A 25940-nucleotide genomic window follows, 5' to 3' on the forward strand; every position below is an offset into this window, starting at 1 on the left:
TATCAAATGAAACAAGAATCCTTGATGGATACTTTGATGTCAAAGATGTTTCACTCATCTGCTTGACCTTTCCATGGTTTGTATCTAGAGAAAACTTCACAACCTGAAATATGACTTTTCCCTTTGCTTAGTATACTCTTATTATTTCTTAAGAAACAGAAAAGAGGACATTTCTCTTAATAGGACCTAGTTCTTACTACTAAAGAAAAATGAAAAGGATGTCAATTTTCTGTTCAATATGTAAAAATTAGCCTTAAATGCAAATTATGGCATCAGTCAATCTCCTAAATAAATCCAATCACACTTTCACACTCAGAACACATTTTCCTTTGAAAGTAAAAATATGTATGTGTATATATATGTATATATATATAGCTTTTAAAAAGCTCTTCAATAATACCTGTTCTAGAAAACAAAAAGCCCTTCAAGAATTGTTTTCTCAGTTCTTTGATAATTTTTCTCCTTTTCGGTCTATAGTCATTACCTCTAATTTAAGGCAAAATGAAATTCAGAACAATCTGGGTGCTTATAGGCAAGCCTGAGGGAAAGTGAAGTTAAAGAATGGAAAATAATGGTTCAAGTATCAATTATGTAAAATTGGGGATGTTACTCCTGTGGACATTCTTCTCTATTTGATAGGAAGGGAAAAATAAGAGCTTGCTCCAGAACAAGAAAAAACAAAAAACTTCTGTAACTAGGTCACTGGTAAAATAAAAATAATTACAGGCTGATGAATACTACCATCAAACATTTTATTATATAGAGTATATCTTTATATCAAAAGCACAAAAGTTTTATTCGGAAAACCAGTAAGATTGTGATGTTACATAAGTACGATTCAGTAATTCCAGTCCATTTCTATGGGTATTATACTAAGTGCCTTATCACCTCAGTTAGTAAAAACAAGGTGCAAATGAGGCCATGGTTACAGGTCTAGTCATCATGGGTTCCTCAGCAATATTTGGTTTTTCAAGTTGAGACATGTTTACCTAATCCCAGTTAGTCATCTTCCAAATATGTTTGCTACTAGTCTCAATGGGACTGAACCAAAGACTATACCCAACACAAATCAAAGCTCATGTTCCTATAAGTCAGAAGATAAATCCTCAAATAATGATAGCATAATTAGCACTGTCACTTAATTTCAAATAAAATGAATCATCAAATATCCTGGCATATTTGAAGTTAATTGTATAGGAAGTAGTAAAGCTCAGCAGCATTCTACAGTAACTGACCTATAGAGAGAAATGACAAATGCAGTAAAAGCCATCATTACCCATAAGGAATACCCAATTCTCAGAAGTAGTTGGCAGCTTGAGGCAGTTAGCTCTACAAGATTTCTCTTGCCTTTTAAAAAAGTCCTTGAGCTACATCAGAGTGAAACAAACAATAAACCTAATTTAAAAAATCAGATGATTATTCCTGTTTGTTCTTACAGGCCATTAGTATTCTTTTAAAACTTGCTCCCTGAGAGATCCCAGACTATGTCAAGTAAAAAAATTAAAAGTGAGCTTGAAGTTGATCTTATTAAAAAACAAAACAAAAAACCTCTATATTAGTTTTATCACTTTTTAAATTACTATATACCTTACTATTATAAAGTCAACAGGGTAAAATCAACTTCTAAGGAATACAGTTTTGAGAATACATAAGGGGTTTATTGTCTATTTTGGCATTCTAGTCAAGAATTTAACTGATGGTGCCGAAAATACAAATGTAATATTATTTTAAGGGGAAAGACTTTGTTTTCATTTGTATCACCCAGCTTATTTAGTAAAGTAGATTACCACTACTAATTTATTGCTTTTAATATGATAAAACACCAGATTTCACAGCTAAATTAGCAGGATACAAGGACATTTTTATCTTTAATCGTTTTTGTAGAGTAGGGCATGTATACATCCATATAAAAAGAGACTGTAGCAGATGCCTCCTAGAATCAACCAGTTCTTGTAAACATTGCATTTGTGCAGATTTTCATACTTTGATTCCAAAACAGAACAATAAGATTAAAGGCAAATTTAGTAGCAAAAAAAAAACAAAGTCCAGTTTGACTTCTTGCAACATATGGTACCACTCCTCCCTTCAGAAAAAAACAAAACAAAAAAATCTAGCAGCACATAAAAAAAATTTTTACAAAACATTTCAGTACTCTTTTTTCCCCCTCCCATCAAAAACTGAACAAAAATAAAGTGCAGCACCCATAAAAGTGTCAAGAAAATAGCCAAGTTCTTCCTTTCTTGTAACAAAATAGTACTTGGCCTCAGCAGTCTTAACCAAATTATACAGTGTCCATCATTTTGGGTTCTTCATCATCTTTATGTACCACTGAGTTTAAACTGCAGAGAGCCGTATTGATAGAATACTGAAGATAATCTGGATTCTGAAAAAAAAGGATAGGGAAGAAACAATGGATGATAACTAGTTTTATGCCAGTATATGCAACTACATATTCAGTTTCACATTCTCTATTTCTCTGCAGTGTAGGAGAGTAGGAGAGAAGATGGACTTTGAAGTCAGACTTGGGTTGAAACCCCAAGATAAAGAGACAGAAAAATAGACTATTACTACTTAATCCAAAGAGATGTGATAAAGACAGAAAGATGTATGTGAAAAATACAAATGTAATACATACTACCTTTTTTCTCCTTTTAATAATAATGTATAATTTTAATTACTTAATCATACAAGGCTACATCTTCCATGTGATTATATATAGTCATTGAAAATTTAAAATATAAACATGGCTTTAAGTCAGAAATATATTTTGAAGATTATCTAATTACAACAATAAATACTAAAAATGCAACACTTGAATAAGGAAAAATCTATTTACTGAATAAAAATTATAGGTATCTTCAGAGTTTATTTTGGTTTCTCAAAGGCTGAAACAAACTGAAGTGAAAAAATCCTTAATCTTTTGAGAGGTACTCACACCCCTATTTTAAAAATTGAGAATAAAAGAGCAGTTTAATTTAGGATTTCTTTTTTAAACAGAAAACAACTCATAAATGTTCTATCTGTCCATTTCTAAAACTAGGGAACAGAAGACCCTATTCAATAAATACAAAAGAAAACCAATATTTGTTAAAGCAACATAAATAAGGGAGATAAGCCCTTAAGACCTAGGACTTTAGGAAATTCTTCCCCAAGAATTAAATTTTCTGTACTCAACTGTTTGGAATATCTGCTAGCTATTTAGTGTATCACCTAGTTTCAAGTATTTTACTTAATAAACACCAGTGAGGAAAATAGTCCAAATAGGGGAGAGATGTCTCAAACCTCCCTATCCCATAGGGCGGAAGGGTTTTCAAAAGATCCTCTAAATAGAATATAATACTTTGTGATTCTTTTACTTTAAAAGTAAAAAAGCTAGCCAGATATTGGATTATTCTCAATCAGGACTCTAGGAAGGAAGTGGCACAAACAACTGACTGAGGTCTGGAACACTAACATTGGACCTCAGTTCAAATCCGGCCTCTACCACTTAGTATAATGCAAACCTCAAAGAGAAAATAATTTATCATGACTTAACAGAATTAAAAGCTAGTATACAGAGTAAACTTACAGTAACTATTACTTATGTCTTTATCAAAAGGCCTTGGGTTTAGTTTTCTCAAAACTAAGGATAATATTTGGCTTGTTTCTCAAGATTACTGTCAATTAAAGAAATTAAAAGCTAAAGTGTTACCCAAATTTAAGTTTTATAAAAAATTGTTAATATTCTCATTACATCATCCCATTCTCCAAAGAAACAGAATGCTAAAATCCAATTCCAAAGTTCTGCAGAACAGGTCTCTATTAAGACTAGGCTCCAGTTTTCCATGACAGAGTTGGCTAAGAAGATTCTCCAGAACTCATCTAACCCATCTTTCTAAGAACTGTAAGACATCATCATGAAGAGACTTAAAAAAACAAAAAGTAACCCATGTACTTAACCATATCTATACTTAAATTCCACTGATTACCCCATATTCTCATCTAGTAACATTCTCAACACTTTTCTTGTCCCAGTGTCCCGTTCTTCCCAAGAGCACATGTCCGAGTATCTTGTCCTATTTCTTGTATATGATTCAACAACAGTATATGGTATAGATGAATAAGCAGTGAAGTAGGACAGAAATCCAGGATTAAAATATTAGCTCCATCAGATATTGTACTGACTTCAGGCAAATTACTTAGCCTCCACAAACTTCAGTTTATTCATCCATAGTATGAATGAAAAGGAATCACAGGGTTTTTGAGATCAACTGATACAACATATTATGGTAACCTTTTCTTCCAAATCTCTCAGATGACAACTCAGTAGCTCCAGTTACCTCTCATCATATTTCTCTCAACCACTTGACAGTCCTGAGCATCTAGCTGAAATCTTATCCAGCCCTTCACTCCCGCAGGAGGAGTAGACAAGGATGCTCTTCTCCCACCATGAGGGACTGGTCCGTTAGCCCAGATGAATTAAGTTTAAACAACCCTAGTAATATCAGCAATTCAAAACTGTCAAAATTGTGTAATTCCAGGTCCTCTGCCAAAATGACTACAAGGCATGCCTAGCAGCAGATCTCAGTTGCCATCTGATACATAGAACAAGAACTTCTCTTAACCTAGAAGCAACTTTTTGATAATATATGGTGATATTTTAATGTGTATCTTTCCCTCTTATGTTAGAATCAATGATACCCTTTACAATTTTTTCCTTTGCATTCATTATGTGACATCTTAATTTTAGGTTTATATATTGGACTTGACAATGACTTAGTCATAAAATTACCTAGAAAGACTAGTTCCCGGGGGCTATTTCTCAAGGAACTAAAGAGAAAATCACTGTATTTAAACAGCAATAAGAGAGAACCTGTGGGACAAATTGCGGGGAATATTACATGTCTAACTATGGGGTAGCATGATGAATTTATTTAAAAGTCAGACCTTGATTATTTCCATCCTTCAGAATAATATTTTTGGCTGACTTAAATATGACCAATTGCTTTTCCTAAATTGTCCCTTTGGCTTACAATACATGTGACAACTTGAAATAGTAAAATTAGAGAGACTTAACACCAAGATATTGAAAATTCCTGTTTTATGAGATTTAAAAATAAATACAGGGTTCTCCTTTCATTGTCTTCTGATTGTGACTTCCCTTTTCACTGTGTAGGCAACAGACTAAACTTTAAGCTAAAACTGGTCTTAAAATCTTGGGGCCTGGAAATGAGAGATTACTGGGCTTGATTAAAATGCTACTAAAATAAAAATGGGCAGCAACTTTCTAATGATACCTTAAAAATCATAATCCTAAGTAGTATCAGGCATACCAGTAGTCTAACCTTCTCTTTTTTTTAAAAAAAATATTTTTTATTGATTTTTACAGAGAGAGGGAGACAGAGAAACATCAATGAGAAGGGAAACAACGATGGTCTGCTTCCTGCATGACCCCTACTGGGGATCAATCTCGCAACCAGGCATGTGCCGTGACCGGAAATCAAGCCAGTGACCTCTTGGTGCATGGGTCGACACTCAACCACTGAGCCACAGTGGCAGGGCCCTCCTCTTCTTTTTGACATAAATTCCTTCATATTAGTGACATGGTTTTATCTTGATCTAAAAGCCAACTTCAGAGAGGCTCAAACAGTTGGCCAATATTATTAGAAAGAACAGCTTAGGCCCGTCCGGGAGTGGCTCAGTGGTTGAGCGTCGACCTAGGATCCAGGCGATCTGGGTTCGATTCCCGGTCAGGGCACATGCCCAGGTTGTGGGCTCGATCAATGACTCTCTCATCACTGATGTTTCTATCTCTCTCTCTCCCTCTCCTTTTCTCTCTCTGAAATCAATAAAAATATATTTAAAAAAAAAAAAAAAGATTTAAAAAAAAAAAGAACAGCTTAGCATAGCTATACTAATGTGGACTAAAAATGTTACGTCTAGTAGGCAACACCAGCAATTAGCAATACTAAAAAACTCATGCAACAGATTGCCTGGGTTGCAAATTGGACATATGCTTTGAAGCTAATTCACTTTAATAAATCCTTAAACAGTATAGATCTACTCAGAATGAGATGTTCCTCAGAGCTATCTTGAGACGTTTATAATTGAGATGATCAATAGCTAACACTTGCCTTTAAGAATGCTTAGGCAAAACTCATCTCTTCTTTATTTAAAGGAGTGGAATTTGGTGTCTCTCTAAATACCTAAGAGATGGAAGAGATTTAGTGCCAAAACATGGCATAAAATGAAACTCAAGAGTTATCTTCTGAGGCAAGAATATTTAAAATGGCCCCACATATATTACATATAAGAAGAATAGTCTAAAAGAACAAAAATTATGTGAACTATACATTTACAAATAAACATCTGCTTTCCCAGCTTACCTGTGGTAAGGATTCTAATAAACCTATAGATCCAACGCCAGAATGGTGAGCATGATTCTGAACTGTCATAGGTTGAAAACTTGGTGATTGAGAATAAAGTCTGACTCTTGACTTGAAAGCCTCAAGCTCATTTTTGAATGCTTCAAAATAACCTTCTTCCTCTGCCTAGGAAACACAGAATACAAAGACAGGTTCTGAAGACTTCTAGGACAAACAGTAAATTCTAATAAGCACATATCAGATCTGAAACAGAGTAAGTAAGGATGAAGTAAATAGTTTAAATGTAGAAACCACCAAGTTCCCTGTTCGATTTGTGAAAACTTCCTGTTTTATAAAACAAACTAATAAACAATCCCTCTTTAAACATACATAAATATAACTAAAGTAGGATTTTTCTGTTTTGTTTTTCCCTCTCTCTTGATTTATCTGAGTTCTTGATAGGATTCAAAATAGTCCTCATTTATCCTCTCACATTCTTCTCTCCTCTTCCCATTGCCAAGCAACAACCAAGGAATATTCTTAAAAACCTTTTAATTCTCCATCAGTTAATGAGGGGACACTATTACCTGTTTCTAGTGATTCTCTTACTCTATACGCCCTATCTGTAAAAGCCATGAAAACCAAATAAAACTCAACGCTCAATTTCATTATGGAAATATCTTAGTGTTTTAGTTAAGCAAGTACCTTCTTTTCAACATTATGGAAAGAAAAAAGTACAATGAGTTATGTTGAGGTAGGAGAACTCCCTCTAATGATGTATAATATAAGCAAAATTCCCAATACAAAACACCCTATTGGCAGAAGACTCTATTTAGAAATGTCTTCTTTGTAGATCAAGAATGACACAACACAGATCCTACACTAACAGAACATAGGCTTTAAGGTCCAGGGGTGGAAGAGATTTTGTCAGTCTCATTCCTTAATATTACTGGGTCCATTAGTCTGTAATGCTATGTAGTTTAAGTTGTATAACTAGTCTATCTTTCTATGTATTTAGAATCATTTCTCCTTTTTTTAACCCTCACTGGAGGATATTTTTTCCATTGCTTTCCAGAGAGAGTGGGAGAGAAAGGGAGAGAAAGAGAGAGAGAAAGGGGGAGAGGGAAAGAGAGATATATAGAGAGAAACACTGATGTGAGAGAGACACATTGATTGGTTGCCTCCCACATCTGCCCCAGGGCTGGGGGAACTGAGCCCTGCAACTGAAGTACATGCCCTTGGCTGGAATTGAACCCAGGACCCTTCAGTCCATGGGCTGACCCTCTAACCACTGAGCCAAACCAGCTAGGGCTAGAACATTTCTTTAAGTATATTATAGCATTTCACTTTGGTCAATATATGGTACTCATGTGGACATATGGAATGGTAGCCTTCATATCCAAAAGTAATCTTTCTGAAATGGTTATGCTATAAACAAAGGAATCAAGTGGCAAGTGGCACCATTGCTTGCCTTACTGCATGCCTAAGGCACAGGGATTTAGATCTAGAGAGACTTGACTGATTTTTGTTTTATTAAGTAACCTATGGATCACTTGCTTAATTCTTCTATGCTAATTTCCTCACTTGTAAATAGAGAATAATTCTCATAAAATGTTATGAGGATTTAATGAGTTAACCAATGAAAAGTGCTTATAATAGTACCTGGTACAAAGTAAGCACCCATGAAAGTTATTCTTTTTCATTTAAAAGAAATTATTATTATGAACACAATGTTAAGATCTAAACACTTTAGTGCCTTTCAGTTCAATTTTGTCAAAGTAAATTTCAAAGAATATACATAGTGTGGTTATGTTCCACTATCCTATTAAGCACCAATATAAAATAGCCATTAATGTAAGATGAAAAAGTACTTTTTTTTATGCCTATGTGTCAAGTGAAATTTTAGAATAGTCACCAGAAACCTAGTTAAAATACCAACTCAATCATTTACTCATTAAAACTCTACTGCTTCAGAAAAATTTCCTATTTTGGTTATACTTTAGAAGAGTTTAGAGCATTTAAGGTAGGACTACTACCACCCTGATATATTCTTTTTAATTTAAAATACAATATTGTCCTTATTTATAAAAGGAAATATGTTCATTGAAAAAGAAAATAGAAATCATTTATAATTCCACCAGCCAAGTATAACCAAAGTTAAACTTTTGGTATATTTTCTTCTAACTTCTAATTATGTATACTAAATGTGTCATGTATGCAAGAGCATGTAAAGACATATGTGTAGTTTACTGGGCAAAAACCCACTATATCCCCACACAAATTAGGAAAGAGATCATTATTATTTAGTACCTTAGAAGTCAGTTCCCAAGAGGCATTCCTTCTCTCTCTGAGGCTACCATTATTGTGACTTGTCTTCATTACGCCTATGCCTCTTTAGTTTTACCACGGATACATATGTACCTTAACATATACTGTTTAGTTGTGCTTGTTTTTTAATGGTACAAGATATATCATTCTGTACCTTTTCTTTTTCACTCTCTTTTTATTCATGCTCATGCTGGTTCGTTCTACTGTTAACAGACATTTGGGTTGTTCCCAGGCTTTTTGCTTTTATGAACAATTCTGCTATGAACATTATGGTATCTACTGCACATCTGTGAGTGTCTCTAAGGCAACAATTCTCAAACTTTATAGTCTCAGGACTCCTTCACTTTCTTGAAAATTATTAAGGAACCTAAAGAGCTCCTGATAATGTGGGCTAATTCTATTAATATTGACTGTGTTAGAAATTAAAACTGAAGAATTCAAAAAATATTAACTAAAACACAATAACAAACTCATTACATGTTAAAATTCATAACATGTTTTATTTTAAAAAAAGAACAAACCATTTCCAAAACAAAAAAAAATTAGTGAAAAGTCTGGCTTAATAGAAGATAGCTAGATTCTCACATCTGCTTCTGTATCAATCTCTACTGCACCCATGAGAGTGAAAATGGTAAATAACATCTTAGTACTAATATTATAAAAAGTTTTGACCAGGGCCTCTTAAAAGGCTCTTTAAGACCCATGAGTGTCCCTGTACCACATGCTGAGAAATCTATTCTCTAGGATATATACTAGTAGAATTTCTTGGCATTAATACTTGTTAAGCTTTACAAGGAAAAGTTCCAAAGTGGTTATAGCAATTTATACTCCCACATGCAGTGAATGAAATTCTTACTGCTCTAGTTCTTGTTCAACTTGCTAATTTACTAATCTAGTGAGTGTAAAATGGTACTTAATCTTCCTAGACATATCTATTTTTCTTTAACATGGCCAACATCATCTTGTATATATAAATATGTATCACTTCTTTTGACTTTATAGCAAAGCATTATCTCAGATTAAAAATTCTTCAAAATATAATTTTAGTGCTGCATGATATTCTTATGTACCACAGCTATTGTTTTTAGGCATTCCTCTCTGTTGAATTTTTTAAGTTGTTCCCCTTTTTTCATTACAAAAGTTTGACATCTCATTAAGCTTTCAGTTCTAAACATGGACTTAACTGTATCTGTTTCATTCTACACTGTATCCTCAGCATCTTTTAATCAGCTGTGCTTCTGCATTAATAGTTACTCAAATTTATTGAATGGATGATGGAACGCTCTTAATTTTCCTGAATACATGCATTTATTTGAACAGGTCTCAATTTCACATACATGGTATAGTACAGCCTCTAATATAGATCCCTTATGTTAAAATTAGCATGAAATCAGCAATATAATTTTCTTTCCACTATAAAATCTACAGAATTTAGCCTATTGCATCCTGGATGAATGGTTTCCTTTGATGTATATGGACCAAAGAGGTCTCAGCTACGGCCTAACTTTCCCATTTAATAATAGCAAACAGTTACTTACTTTGGCTTTCTGGAAAAATAAACGAAAACACCCTCTTGGATCCACATTACAGTTTTTGGCCATTTCCATAATAAACTGCATTACAACCGCTTGATGTGCTATTTGTTCCATTAGAGCCCCTTTCTGAAAATAAATAGATTAAAATTATAAGAAATACCTCTGAAAAATATATTTTAAAAGGTTTATAGTATATGGGAACAACAGAGATGGGGGCATAGGGAAGGCACATTAGAAAAGTTTCCATGTGCTAACTGAAATAACTAAAAAATAAACTCAAGTAGATCTGAAAACAAAAGTATAATTCCATTTAATGTCCCTCCTACTGTCATTTAATGCAGGAAGGAAGAGAGAGAGGGAGAGAGGGAGGGAGGGAGGGAGGGAGGGAAGGAGGGAGGGAGGGAAGATGATAGATGATAGATAGATAGATAGATAGATAGATAGATAGATAGATAGATAGATAGATAGATAGATAGATAGATAGATGATAGATAGATGACAGATAGATAGATGACAGATAGACAGATAGACAGATAGACAGACAGACAGACAGATAGATAGATAGACAGATATTAGAATTCCACTAAGGTTCCCAGAAATTCAAGGTTCACATGATACCTGTTCGGCTTCTAGATGAAAACACCATAAAATAAGATATTTAGCAGTTTCTTCACATACAAGATATGGATGGTCAGACAAAAATCTCTGACTATCATCCCATCGACTCAACATACCTGTAGAAAAAGAATTAAATTGTGAATATCAAATACTTTCTTCTAGCAAGTGAAGAAATGGTATTTTAAAATGATTCTCTTTAAAGTAGATTCACATTACCACAGCAATATGTTACAGTAAAAGATCAAACAAAGAGGGATAAAAGTCTTTTAAAGCAATATGCAGTAAATTGGAAATAGCTTCCAAAATTCACAGAATATTTTATTTGAGATAACTGGTCAGGCACAGTGAGTCGTTTAAAGCCAAAACTCCTACATCTGGGGCATGCCTGAAGTCCAGGGCAAACTGAGATGGCTGGTCATCCTAGTGAATACAGATTTTACGAGACTGAACATAATTTAGTCATAGAATATTGGATGCAAAAGAGAGCAAAACCTTAAGAAACTACACTTAGCAAACAAAGGTTTAGTAGAAGGTTCAGAAAAGCTACATTCTAACTTATTAAAAAATGTCTAAGATGATATGGTAAAATGTTGACAGCATGGGAAACCAATTCAGTCATTGTTATAAAAACAAAACAATATACTTTAACCATTTTAATCATGTTAACTATTTAGTCACGCTCACTGTTTATATACACAGAAAACAAAATCTTTTAAAAATTAGTTAAGTACATTTGAAAATGGCTGCCACATAATTTTGATTATCAAAGTAATCAAAATAACTACTTAAGGTGTATCTTTATTTTCATCCAAATTAATAAGAAATTTAGTCAAAAAGTCAATACCACCCAAGTGATCATGGAACCAGCAAAGTTTTGAGCTTTTATTTAACTCTGTCCAGTCAACTTTACATTTGAATAAATTAAGTATAACACTTGTTAGCTTTAGGCACTTTAGGCTCATCCCAAGGAAGTCTGGATGTTACTGAATCATCATGAAACTTTTATAAGGCTATCTTAATAGTTTGGCAGTAAATCTTTCCTCTAGACACAAAATGAACTTCTATATATGAAAGTTCCACATTAGAACACAAGAAAGAACAAAACTGAGGACATATGTCTTACTGATAAATACACCTTTAGCCAACATGGGAATCAACTGAAAATAAGTGGTTAATTTGCCCCCATTTTAAAAAACGGGAAAAAGCATTTTAGCATTTTCTTGTAAAGAGTTTTGTAAGTTTTATAAAGTTATTTCCTCAACACTTTGGATACAGTGCTTAGGTCATTTTAACTTATGAGAAGCAGAATGACTATAGAAATTACTTGAAACTACTTCTCAAACTATAATGAAAGAGCCTAATAACTTCTGAGGATCAGATCTCAAGAAAGCATAATCCTTATTTCTTATACCTGAAGTCATAAAATAAATCCTATAAAGCAGTTTTGCCTTAGCTTTGTGACATTTCTGAAGACGCAATATTTTCAACTCTATCTACTATCCACAGACAGAGCATTGCTTCTCTATGGCAGTGTTGTGACTCACTGAGGCACCGAAATCCTATCCATTTCAGTTTCTTTTGCAGGAAAGATAATGTGAAAGTGTTAGTGGCACTCGTAGGGGCCAGGACGAAGGGTACCATTAAATGTTAAATTTTTTAAAACTATTTAATACCCAAGACAAAATTAACACTTGAGGTTGAGCACAGCTTTTCTTTATTTGAGGAATACTTACTATTACTTGATTTTAAAAATGTATACCAAATTACTATGAAATTGAGAAGTTAGGCTATAGGTACTCCATACAGACCTCTGTGGGAAGAGTATGGAATTTTATGAACAAATATATCAAGAGAATCGATGGCTTAGTAGAACAGAACATACCTGAAAGTGCTAATGTTATTTTGAAATTTATAAGCAAACATATAAACAAATGGAGAGTAACACAATCTACCACCGTGGCTAAGAAAACAGAATCTAAAGCTAACCTGCCTTGGTTCAAATACTGGCCATTTACTACACCTTGGGCAAGTTCCTTTTTACCTTTATGCCTCCATTTTCTCATATGTAAAATAGGGCTAAAAACAGTAACTCACAGGACTTTTGTGAGGATTAAACATATAAAGCACTTAAAACAGTGTCTGACAGAGAGTAAACACTTGATAAATGTTAGGTACTATTCACACAATATGAACAATTCATTCACTCATTCAGATTCATCAAACAGTAAGCTAATACTTTGGTTAAGAACAATCTCTTCATTTACACTAGCCAGCCAACTTCTCTGAATACTTGAAAAACCTTGCTTTGACAAATTATAATAGTTTAATTAAAAATAATCAATTTCATCTTTAAATTTTCCTGGTGAACACCTAAATCCCAATCTATCCATCAGCTTTCAATATTCTACCTGATTCCTAACATGGTCCCCAATCATACAATCTTGATGATTTCCCTTTCCTGTACGCATTATACTCATAATAAAAATGAGAGATTTTAATCCTTTAAATTATACTCATTATCTTAATTTCTCTATACGCTAAAAATTTCCCAACTAGGTTGTGAATTTCTTAATGAAAGATATGACTTTTTTTTCTATATTTCCTTAGCCCCAGATCTCCATTATTCCTCATCACCTACCACACCACATAATTATTTCTACCTATGTGCCTGCACATAAACTCATCTTATTTGAAACCAAACCCATTCTTCTTTCCCTGCCATTTACAGTGCTTCCTAGGTTCTGTTACCCAATTAAGCATTCTGGAAATTCCTCTGACATCTCCATTCCTTCTACATCATATTGATCACTAAATGTTATGGTTATACTATTATAATCTGTTAACATGGTGAATCATAGTTTTCTAATGTTAAGCTATCCTCGAATTCTTGATATAAACACTTCTAAATATTTCTTTTTCAGATTATATAAATAAAATATATTTATTGTGGAGAATTTGAAAATTCTAGGCAATAAAAACCATCTGCAATTATATAAAAGATCATTAGTGTTAACATTTTTATATATTTCCTTCTGGGCTTATTTTTTAATGACTTTTAAAGAAATAAAATTAGAATCATATCCTCAATATTAATCTTCTACTCATTTCATTTCAAATTCTATTTAAGAGTACTTTATATTAAATACTTTTCAAAAATAGGATACTGCCCTACCCAGTTTGGCTCAGTGCTTAGAGGGTCAACCCATGGATTGAAGGGTCCTGGGTTCGATTTCAGCCAAGGGCATGTACCTCGGTTGCAGGCTCGATTCCCCAGCCCTCACTGGGGCACGTGCAGGAGGAGACTAATCAATGTCTCTCTCTCACATTTATGTGTCATGTCCACCCCCCCCCTTCCACTCTCTCTGAAAAGCAATAGAAAAAATATCCTCGGGTGAGGATTTAAAAAAAAAAAGGATACTGACGTGTTTGAAAAGCAAATACATAATTGATTACACTGAACAGACTATGACTATCCATCTTCAGTGTAACTGAAAAAGATCCCATCACAGTATTCATGCAAATGTTTACAGCTTTTTTTTTTTACAGCTTTTGATAAAATTACCAGTGACAGCATCCTACACAGTTTTAAAAACTGCTGAATCATAGCTAAGTTTGGCTGGAAGTGAACAGATGATGTGCCATGAAAAACTGTGTTAAATCATCAAAAACCAGCTCTGATGATCATAAAGAAAGTAATGTCAAAGATGTATATGACTTTGAATAAAACTTTTGTGAAATTTAAAAGACTTTATTTCTAAATTGATATTTTATATTTATGAAACATGAGTTAACTAAATTAATAAATTAAATACAAATGGGGGGTGTCAAGATTTCAGTGCTTCACAATACTCCACGATATGGTTATATCATTTATTATCAGATGGCAAATTCCATCTAGTTATAAAGAGTAAAAGCAACATAAGAGTCAACAAACACTATTAGGGAAAGTTAGGAAGACTTTTGAAGAATATAAGTACACCTGAGAGCACAGAGAAGAACCGGTATGGAAGCCTCTGCAGCCCTTTATAGCCTGCCATGTACCATCCCCATGTCTTCCAAGAGTCTGGAATGCAAGTTTGGAAAACCTCCAGTTGGAAGCTTTAATCAGTTGCTATTCCAGATGTGTTTACTTCAAAGGAGTATATCAATGTCATTATTCTGGCAAATGCTTTTTCCCTTACTACAATAAGCATACAGTACCAGAAACATTCGCTTCTATCCAGTAGGGACAGCATTAAACTCACTGTCTTGCCTCAGGTCTCTATCAACTTTGTGCTGTAATTTAGTTCACAGGGACTTTGATGATCTCATCATCCCACACGACTGTAAGTTGGTCTACTTCACACTGATGGAACTTGGTGAGCAGTAAGTAGCAGGTATCCCACATGTCTTGGTGAGATATAAACATGCCAGAAAGTTGGAAATAAAACAGGAAATTTGGGGGAGCCTACAACCTTAGTAATATTTCTGGGGGATCCAATGGGCTGTGGCAAGTAGGCTATCTCCTCCAAAGTGAAAAGTTAATGTGCATTTCCACTAAGGAACAGGCACAATATGAATCCACAAGTGGCTATAAGGTCTGGTTGGCTTTGAAGACAGTATGGCTCTGGTTAGTATTATAGGACGAGACACTGGAAGCCCACACATACAAGGGCAAAACAACTGTTTTTTTAATCATTTGTGGATGTTATGGCAGCCCTTATCCTCAGCCATCTCATTGCTTGCAAGGTATTTTATAAACTAAGGGGTCATGATGGCAGACTTGAGATTATGCAGAGATTCAACAGTATGGGATCTCCCCATCAATATTCCAGGACAGCCACTGAACACCTAATTTGCCAGTAGCAGAAACCAGTGCTGAAATCTCAATATGGCACTGTATGCTGGAGACCAGCTAACTATTAAGTAATAGGTTGAGCCCGGCCGGGCGTGGCTCAGCGGTTGAGCGTTGACCTAGGATCCAGGCAATCAGGGTTCGATTCCCGGTCGGGGCACATGCCCGGGTTGCGGGCTTGATCGCCAGTGGGGGCGTGCAGGAGGCGGCCGATCAATGACTCTCTCATCATTGATGTTTCTCTCTCTCTCTCTCCCTCTCCTTTCCTCTCTCTGAAATCAATAAAGATATATTTAAAAAAAAAAGTAACAGGTTGATTATTTTGGTCCCACTTTATCTTGGAGGGACTATTGGTTCCTCACTTGAACAAGCCCATTCTAGATCTGGTATTGTCTTCTCTCCTTGCCATATTTCTACCAACAATATATCTGTGGTCTTACTAAATGACTTATTTCCCATACCACATTATTTATCATCTCAGCAAAAGAAATGAAGGCATGGGCTTGTGAAATTCACTGGTATTATGAGTATCACTACCCAGAAACATCAGGTTTATTGAATGTGAAATGTTTTACTGAAAACACATATAGTTATAGTGTCAGATGGATATTACACATTGTGAGACTGAGATATTTTCCCACATAAAATTGCTTCTGACCAAGTTTACAGCAAAAGTGAGGGAACTGTTTCACACCCACTAGTTTCACATGGCTCCAAAGCAACTGGCCTATATAGTATGCCACCTGGGTGACAACACCCTGAGGGATACTATTCTAGTAGATGCAGCCATGCTCTGAAAGAACAATCAATATATGGTACTCTTTTTCCTACAGCAGAACACATAGGCCTAGGAAGTGAGAACTGGAGGTGAGAGTGACAACTCTTGTTATCACAACTCACTCACAAAAATCTTGCTTTTTATCCTTATGACTCAGGGCTCTACTCATTTAAATACTTTAATATCTATCAAAGGGAGGACTGTTTATCCTTTTCTTTCTATTGTAAATAATACCAGAATAACAGTATATATAAGAATAAACTTCATTTCCTCAGATACTACTTTTGAATTAAATAGAATACACAGCTTATTTTTTTAAATTAAAAGTATGAGAAAATGAGTACTTTATGAATAAACTGCATAAAAAGAAGGAAAAAATCTACAGTAGTATCCATTGGCATCACATAGCTGAGGATGAATGAAATTCTAAATATTTTGGGGGGGAAACACCAATAGGAAAAAGATTTCAAAAAGCCATTTAAAAATCTTATTAACATACTACAAATAAAAACTATGTTTACTATATTAACATATTACTTAGGATCAAAAAATATGACTTGAACCTTAACTCCTAATATTTCCTAGTAGCATTTTCACTCCGGCAGTATCACAGTGCTTATAAGTCAGAACGCAGCATGCTGTTTCCCAGCTCTGCCTTTGCACATGCTGTTGCTTTGCCTTCCTTCTCTACACAAAAAACTCCTATGTGTTCTTCATAATCCAGTTCAGGGAAGCCTTCACTTATATTAATACCCATCTCGCCACTTTTCCCCTACAGAGAAAACTTATTTCAGTTGACTGCATACATATTTCTATTACTATATTTATCCAAACAACAATTCAAGGATCTCCATGAATTACATAGCATCATATCCAAAACCTGGGGGGAAATGAAAGCTAATGCTATAACCATATGATAACCAGATACCAAGGAAGCAAAGACGAAAAAGACAAAGCAAAGACCAGCTGGGAAATGGGAAGAAGAGGAGGAGTAAATAAAGGCTGTACCTTAGAGTGTAGTACTATATAATAATAGACTACATTTGCTGTTCTTCACAATTTGGTTCACTCTCTCAGTATACTTCTGTTATGACCCCCCCACTCAAAAGCGTCTAAAACAAGAGTTGTACAACTGTGCCAGAAGTAGCAAAACTGGAATTTGTCACTTATCTTCTTTTTGGTTCCCATTTTATAAATCCACTTTTGTACACATATTTATGATATCAAAGGTTACAGCAGAAAGGAATTCAAACAGTAGACTCACCAAAATGTCTGATTTTTTGCTCATATTTCTGCATAAATGATTCTGATTTATCTTCATCTTCTGTTTCTTTTCCTTTATCTTGATTAATAAAACTCTAAAAAAATTTTTGAAGTTAAAATAAGATTTTATATTCTAAGTGATTCTTCTTTCTCAGATACTGAATGTCTAGCAATCCTTCCTATAGACACTATAAAAAGGTAGTATAGTATTATACTGATATTATATCATTAAATGCAACTGTTAAACTCTACAAAACAATTAAAATTTACTTGTACTGAAGTTTCATTAATTTTATTTAAAATGATAGATGTGTGAAAAATTATAGAATTACTTTAGAAATTATACAGAAAAGCAAGTGAATCTTTTAGTTAAAATAAATTTCCCTATCAAAAGTACAGAAAGATCCTTTTCATGCATCACTTATGTTTTGCATTATTCATTTCCATTAAGTATTTGCAACTCTAGACCAGTGATTTTCAACCTTTTTCATCTCAAGGCACACAAACTAATTACTAAAATTCTGCGGCACACACAAAAATATATTTTTTGCTGATCTGACCAAAAAAAGGTATAATTTTTATTGATTTACAAAAATAATAATGAATACCTACCCTTTCTGCTCCAAAGTGACTTCTTAAAAATTCAGGTGTCCTCCCACACTCTCCCTCCCAGGAGCATGTCTGCACACACACACCCTGCCCACCCGGTCTTTTTTCCCCCACAGGCATGATCTCCTAAACTCTAAGGGACCCCACGAGGTTTGCAACCAGGGCAGCAATGGGCAGTGGCAGTTTATCCCTGGCAACCCCCCTGAACCTTTCCCCAAGGCCCCCTTTTCTCTGACTTCTTAGTGAGCCAAAGCAGCCCAAGCGAGGCTCATTTCCCCAGCCCGCCTTTCCTTGTTTCACTGACCACCAGGCTTTAATAAACATCCTCTAAAATAAAATAAATTAAAAAAATTCAGGTGCCTATACTTGTATACAAGGATTTCTGGTACCAAAAATTAACCAATCAGATGCAACCTTATTATGTGACGTGACCAATAAAATGAAACACTATTATATGACCTATATATATTTATGGTTCAAGACAGGGCATCCACACTGGACAGCTATTGTTGTTTTGGCTGTTGTCATTTTTTCATTTGACAGTCTACGCGAAAAGAGGTCAGTGCCCCTGACTAAACAGTCAGGTATTGCATGTTTTAAAAATTCTTGCGGTTGAAAATCACTGCTCTAGACTAATCTTTGGAGTTCTTGCTGGATATAAATTCAGAAATTCAAAGCATATAGAGAATAAAATATATTTACTATAAATTCTTTGATAAGACATAAACCTAAAATAGACCTCTGTTGTAAACTTTTCTTAGGAGAAGCCAAACAGTTTGATTCTGAAATCAAGTACAAATTTCTATTAAGGAAGTGCTTATTTTCAATGAAATAAGTCATAAAACAAACGAAGATGAAGTTGGTATCTGGCCAATTTCGCAGAACATTCTGTGATCACATTTAAACCTTGAGATCATCATTGCCAAAAATGAAAATGGCAAACTAGCTTTCTGTCAGTTTACAATGAAAAAGCACACAAGTTTATATATTTCAAAATAAGAACATTTTTCTTTATATATTCTGCTATCTAGACCAGCACTGTCCAGTAGAAATATAATCCAAGTCACAAATATAATTTAAAGTTTTCTATTAGCCACATTAAAAAGCATAAACAGATAAATTAATAACATTAATTTAACCCAACATATCCAACATATCATTCCAACAGGTAAGCAATACAAAAAAATTATTAATGAAATATTTTACTTTTTTTGGTACTAAGTCATTGGAATCTGGTGCGTATTTTACACTTACAGCACATCTCAATTCGGACTAGCCACATTTCAAGCTCTCAATAGCACATGTGGCTAGTGGCTATCGAGTTGGACAGCGCAGATCTAGACCAGTCCTCTCAAGTCTCAAGCTCCCAGACAAAATCAATGTACGATTTTGAGCAAATGACTGGAACATAAAGATAGTCCTAATTAATGTATGGTATAAATGTAGGCCTTGTTAGAACCTAAGTTTAAAAAAACAATTAAAAGGAGAGACAAATGAAAATATATTCTTTGTGACCACTGTATTAAGAGACATTAACTTTATAAAACAAATAAACATTGTTTTGACCATTCTCTCTGGAAGAAGAAAATTATTTTGAATAGTTTTAGGGTATAAATGCATACCAGAAATAAAACAACACTTAAGAAGATAAACCCCTTAGAACAATATATACTGACATAGCAAAACATTCAGATAAAGGGTGATCCTGTTATGGGGGGAGGAAAAATATATAAATTAGTACATGAGCAAAAAAAATCTAGAAAGATATGACTCACTGTTAATCGTGTTATCTGAGAAATGGAACTGGTAGTGGAGGAAGCCTTTCAATTCTATTTTACATACTTATGTGATTTTGGTTTTTGTTTGTTTGTTTTTTACAATAAGCATGCTGCTGAACTCATAATTTTTCTTAAAGAACAAAGTACTGATAGGGCTAGTGGTATCATTTACCTATGTGTATTACTTATTGCTGTAGCAGAACTAGAGGTGGTGTAGGGGAAGGAAATTAACAGTTCTTAAAAGGGTGGGTTGAGAGTGCCAGAACAGAAACAAGAATAATGAGAGTTAAGATAAAGTGAATGTGGACCTAGACAAAAATGAGCAGTCTATCCCTGATAATTGAAACAGTACAAACAGAAAGAAGTACTACTTTACATATTAGTTGAAAATGACTGAAGTTCATTGCCCATATCAATTCAGATATAAAAGTCAAGAATAAGGCCTATATAATTCAGTAAGAAACAGGAAACCACTCTTAATAAACTACTAACTTGGCATAAGTACTCTACTAGTCCTTTCTCTAATAATGCTTATAATACCAAGTCCAGACTACTACCTGAGTTTACTAAATACATACTGGTAAATAACAGTGAAAAACTTTATTTAGTAAATCCAGCAACTATATATTAGTGTTGCAAAACTAAAAGCAAGCTGATAACATAGCAACATTAGAAAGTGCTTGTAAAATCTTAGCTTTACCACATGACAGGAACCATGCTACTTGCTTTTAAGACATTACCTTAGTCTTTATACCAACCTCATAAAGTTGAGAAAAATGAGGCTTAGAGAGGATAAGTGACTTGCCCAAGGACACAACAAGCATATGACAAAGCTAAGAGTTGAGGCAGTCTGATTCCAGAGCCCACACTTATTATATTCAGTGTGCTATGCTGCAGCCATATATTTGTATTAAGAACTATCCATATTAGACACAAATGGGGACACAGGTTTCTGTAACAAGCACTTTTCATAAACTGTCAAAAATGAATACTGTGTACAGGATTCTGTTGCTTTGCTAGCAAATATGCACAAAGGTTTGAACAAATACTCCAGTTTTTTCTTCTTTCATTATGGTGCAAAAAAATGTCATACCTTATTAAAAACATCCTTGCTAATGGTATCCACATTCCACAGACACATTCTCTCTCTTTGTACTAGAGCTTCTTCTTTTTGCCGCCATTCTTCTTCACGTTGCCTCAGTTCTGATAGTGCTGTTTGTGCTTTGGCATGTTCCTGATCCAAGGACTCAGAGTTATGCAGTGCTAAGCTACCAAGTTTTTGCTGAGCTTCAGCAAGATTCCATTTGCACGCCAAAGAGCTCTTCACAAACTCTTTCTGCTTTTGGCAAGCCATTTCAATTCCATGGCTATACATCTGGATGAAAAATAATTTTTGTAAGAAATGAAGGCATTGGATATGTTTACGCAGCACAGTTCAATTTTCTTTTAGTCAAGGATTTCTTGTACGTTTCTGGCGCATAAGTATCTTACCTTCTGTGTATGCAGTTACATTTTTATATTATAGGCCTTGTTTCATCAACTAGACTCTAAACTTCATTTAATCTGTGCCCCTCCCAACAACTAACAGCAACAAAAAGCCTGGCAACTAGCACAGGCGTTCAACAAACATTTGTTTTATAGTCTCTATTATCTGAAATAGCAGAATGAGAACAACAGCTTAAATCTAGTTCCTCAACATGATGAAAATCAAACCTTTAGAATTTTGCTCTGCAAGTTATTCACCACAAAGAACCTTTTATTTAAAAGTAATCATTTATTGGTTTCTATTTTCTTTCTGTATTATCCCAATCCTTGGCAATATGAGAAGTTCTTATTGGCAATTTCTGTTTATAACTGACTATATCAAATAGATACCAAATACCCTTTAACTTAATCCTAATCAAAACAGGCAAAGTTATTAAAAGAGAAAAGCCAACTGGTCCACTCTGGTGATTTTGTTCCACTCAGAAGCAATAGTAATTAATTAACTTTAATATTTACTGAATCACATGTGATGGGTGCCTTATATTCCTCAGCTTTATAAAACAAAAGTTGTCAAGGCACATTCTTTATGATTTCTTGGCAAAAATGTAGATCGATGTCAAACTAAAAATTCAGAATAATTTTACTCCAGTCTGTTCCCTTATCTGCATCACTATTCATGGCCTTAATTGTATAAATACACCCTTTCTCATCTCAAGCCATTCTCTACTCTACTAGACTTGGAGTGATCTCTCCCAAACCTAAATCTGATAATTTTACTCATTCGGAGTCTGGGGAAAAAGTGCAAACTCTGTGGCCTGGCACTGTCCCTCATGATCTCACTCCCCACTCTCTCTGGACTCAGTTCTAGTTACTCTTACACTTGGTTTGCTTATTCTTTCCATCCACCCCTTCAATGTGGCACCCCCTCCCTCACGCCCACCAAACTCCTATCTCCATTCCAGATTCTAGCATCACATCCCTCAATTTCCTCTTATCCCTTCCCTCTACACCCAAGTTATGCATACTTCTATAGTGGTGTTCTCACATAATATTGTGCTCATTTGTTTACTCAACTCGCAGCTTTTCTAGGAGTTAGAACTCAAATCTTAGATGAATAAATGACTCTCCACTTCTGAGGTAAGTAGCAGGCAAGGCCCCTACTTGCTAGATGACTCTTCAGGCAAACTTAGATTTCTATTGGGGCAAATGTGGACGCTGTTGCTATTCAGATGTTTTAGTTAATTATTTAGCAGGTTTGGAGCCCAAGCACCACGACTCTAACCAAGTAAAGTACTTATTTTTTTGCTATCTTAGAACAGAATCAAGAATAAGTGTAGACTAGCTATGCTTTAAGAAGGAGCCAGGAAAAGGAGAAAAATTAAGCTATAAAATTTATATTGTAAGAAAAGACAATGATATACTAAGGAAGAAGACATGTACAAATGGATCTTGCATTTTCAAATTATGTGGGAGCAAATTTTCAAGTCATCCCTTTTCTTTTTTACTTTTGTTTGGAATTTTTGTAAGATTTTATTTGAGCCAAACTGATGACATATGCTGGGGAGCAAGATCTCAATGCTTAAGTAATTTCTTAAACACAGAAATCTTATCTCCAAATTCTAAAAGTGATGTATGTTTAAATTCTTCTCCACAGACTACACAGATGTTTGGCCATTTGATGATTAAATAAAAAGTCGTATTTTATCTGTGAACATATTGAGATTTAAAGGGACAATAAACATAATTTTAATTAGCATAAATTTGAAAAACAATTGTTAACATTAAGGTCTACTAATGTAACTTTATCTCTAAATTCCAAGCTGCCTTTACATTAAATGGATCTCAGAATTATACATCACATATAACATTAAAATGTCTAGATTCTCCATATTCCATTAAATTAAACCAAAGCTATTTTTATAAAGATTATAAAATGTTTATAAATAGAATTAAACATTTTAATCTTTCCAAATATTCCAGTCCAAAACTTAAGTCCTCAAGCCAGCAAGACAAATGAGGAGGTTATAAATATATGAACTAATTTAGGATTAGTAATCACTTTACAAATTTTAACACCATTCAAAGGTAGTTTCAGCCAAATAAAGTTTTACATTACATCACAGGATGGGCATTGCAGTACGTGGGGGAAAAATACTGTACTAGGAGTCAGAATTGAGTTTTGTTTTTAATTCTGCCACTAACTAGCTACATGGTCTCAGGGAAATCATTTTTAATGGAAATAAGCCTATTCACTTCTAAAATCCCTTTCAGCTAAATAAGTATATATAATTCCAAGTGTACAAGCAAAAATATACAGATATTTTAAAAATTAAGTTTCTCTTAGGTTACTCTTGTGATTCAACCACAATGCACTAAGATTCTTCTATCCTCTCCAAATGCCTTCAGAATTGACTATGGCAGCTGTTATTCATTCTTTTTGTTCCTCTCTGTACACATTCATTATGTGGTTATATAACACACTTTGTATACAAAGATGACACCAGTGATCCATAATTAGTGGGTGAGTACTGACCTATCAATTCTCACTCTGTCCTAAAAAATGTCTTGCACTTTCCCAGTGACTGGCTGGCCGAAGTACAGTCTGTGTTATGAAACAGCATTTTTCTCTGTGTGAAGCCACCTCCGTGAGCTGGGCATAGGATTGATCACCCTACACTTACTGGCAAGTGATTTAAATCCCTCATATTCATTTACAGCTCGCAGGATGAGTCTAAAGAAAACTTGTATTAATTCAGTTAAGTTCTTAGGGACCCCATTCTTCATGAAACCTAGAAAGCAAACACCTATAATCTGTTTCGTTGAACATGTAAGTGCTTCGTCTGTGATCCTGAAATACACTTTCAAAACACACTCAGGTTAGGAGAAAAACCAGGACAAAGTGATATGAGTACGTAAGCACTCTCTTAAGACAGGGCCCAGAAAAATCCTAAATGGTACATTTAGATAAGTTTCAGAGGAAGGAATGCTGTAGTGAAAACCACGAAGATCATCAGGAATCTCAGGAAGAAGTTTTAAGGAAAAGGCAAACGTGTGCCTGTGCGTTTCTACTGGAGAATGATGGGAAGCAAAACTAACAACAACCGTAAGGGGTACAATGGTCACGCAAATAGGAGAGATTTACGCCAGCATCAAAAGCGAGATTTAAATAATTTGCTCAGATGTCAAGTCAGTAAAATTGGATCAGAAACCTTTATAAGGCAGAAGCCCAGTGAATTGTTGAAACAGCACCATTTACTGTTCCTAATTATCAACTGTGCACAAATATTAAAGAGTCCTCAACAGAATAAAATGCTCGGGTAAAACCACGCACAAGAGGACAAAGGGTCAATGGTACAGCATCAGCCGCCCCCAACCTGGGCGCTGTCAAGAGGGGGCTGTGGGGAGGGACGTCTTCCAAAGGTGAGGAAGTATGAGCCAAGGTGAAAAGGTGTGCGAAGAGATGGAGATGAGAAACACAAGTCCAGCCCCTCTTCGAAGCCTTTATAAGATGCAACGATAGCGGCGGGATGGCATCAGGCCCTGGGTCCCCGCGGGTGAGGTGGCGGCACAGAACAAGGCACAGAAGAGGGTGGCAGAGCCGGCGGACTCTGGGAGCCTGGCGACCGCACCTCCCCTTCCGCCAGCAGTAAGGGGGCCCCTTCTCACCTGGGCGCCGCCGCCCGGCAGCTGTGGGCAGCGGGGAGAGCTGGGAGACACGTCCAAGTCACTCTCTTCCTCAGCCTCACCCTCGGTCCGAGGGAGGCTCCACAGCCCTGGAGGCGGCCATGGCTGCTCCATGTCCGGCGCCCCCAGGCCCTACAACCCACACAGCCAACGGACTCGGCGCGAGTGAAACCTGCTGCGCTGAGCCAGCCGCCCCAGCCGGCCCGGGCCGTTACCCAGAATCCCCCTGCTGGCCGCGACGCCGACGCCGACGCCGACGCACGTCCCACTCCCCACTCCGGGCTGGGCCCCGCCACCGCCGGGCGGCGGAACGCGACGGACAGGATTTGGGACGTTACTTCCGGCTCGGAGGGCTGGGCCGCGGGGGGTGCGTCCCGGCGCCTGCGTGTAGCGGTTGGTGGTGAGAGTCTGTTTTTTAAAACCTCGGTTCTCGGAAGCCTTTCCTCGCTGCAGACCTGCCCCTACCGGCGCTGCGGGTCCTGTAGTGTTCGATACTTGTCGTCCGGTGTTCCCTGCGCTGAACAGTGAGTCCCGGACGCCGCGTGATGCTCAGACCAAAGGTCGTCTGCTTGTTTCAACACTGCAGCTCATTGCTGTACTTTGTGAAATGTAAACCAGTGCCCCTGAAGCGGAGGTGGGGGTAGGATTTTGGGAAGCAGAGCCAATTTTCCGCTCATTTCGAGT

The 25940-nt window shown here is 35.7% G+C and overlaps 1 protein-coding gene across 1 annotated transcript; it reads right to left on the reverse strand.

Moving 5' to 3' along the window:
• Positions 1-735: 735 nt before the first annotated feature.
• CDC37L1 (cell division cycle 37 like 1, HSP90 cochaperone) lies at positions 736-25462 on the reverse strand. Its single transcript, XM_016214247.2, has 7 exons — positions 25239-25462; positions 21181-21462; positions 17702-17795; positions 10826-10941; positions 10211-10333; positions 6366-6530; positions 736-2383 (listed from the first exon to the last, which is right to left on the reverse strand). Exons 1-7 carry the CDS (start codon positions 25368-25370, stop codon positions 2282-2284), a joined length of 1014 nt encoding a protein of 337 aa, XP_016069733.1. The 5' UTR covers positions 25371-25462; the 3' UTR covers positions 736-2281.
• Positions 25463-25940: the final 478 nt, after the last annotated feature.

The sequence above is a fragment of the Miniopterus natalensis genome, chromosome 12, assembly GCF_054644295.1.
Source record: "Miniopterus natalensis isolate mMinNat1 chromosome 12, mMinNat1.hap1, whole genome shotgun sequence".
Classification (NCBI taxonomy): Eukaryota; Metazoa; Chordata; class Mammalia; order Chiroptera; family Miniopteridae; genus Miniopterus; species Miniopterus natalensis.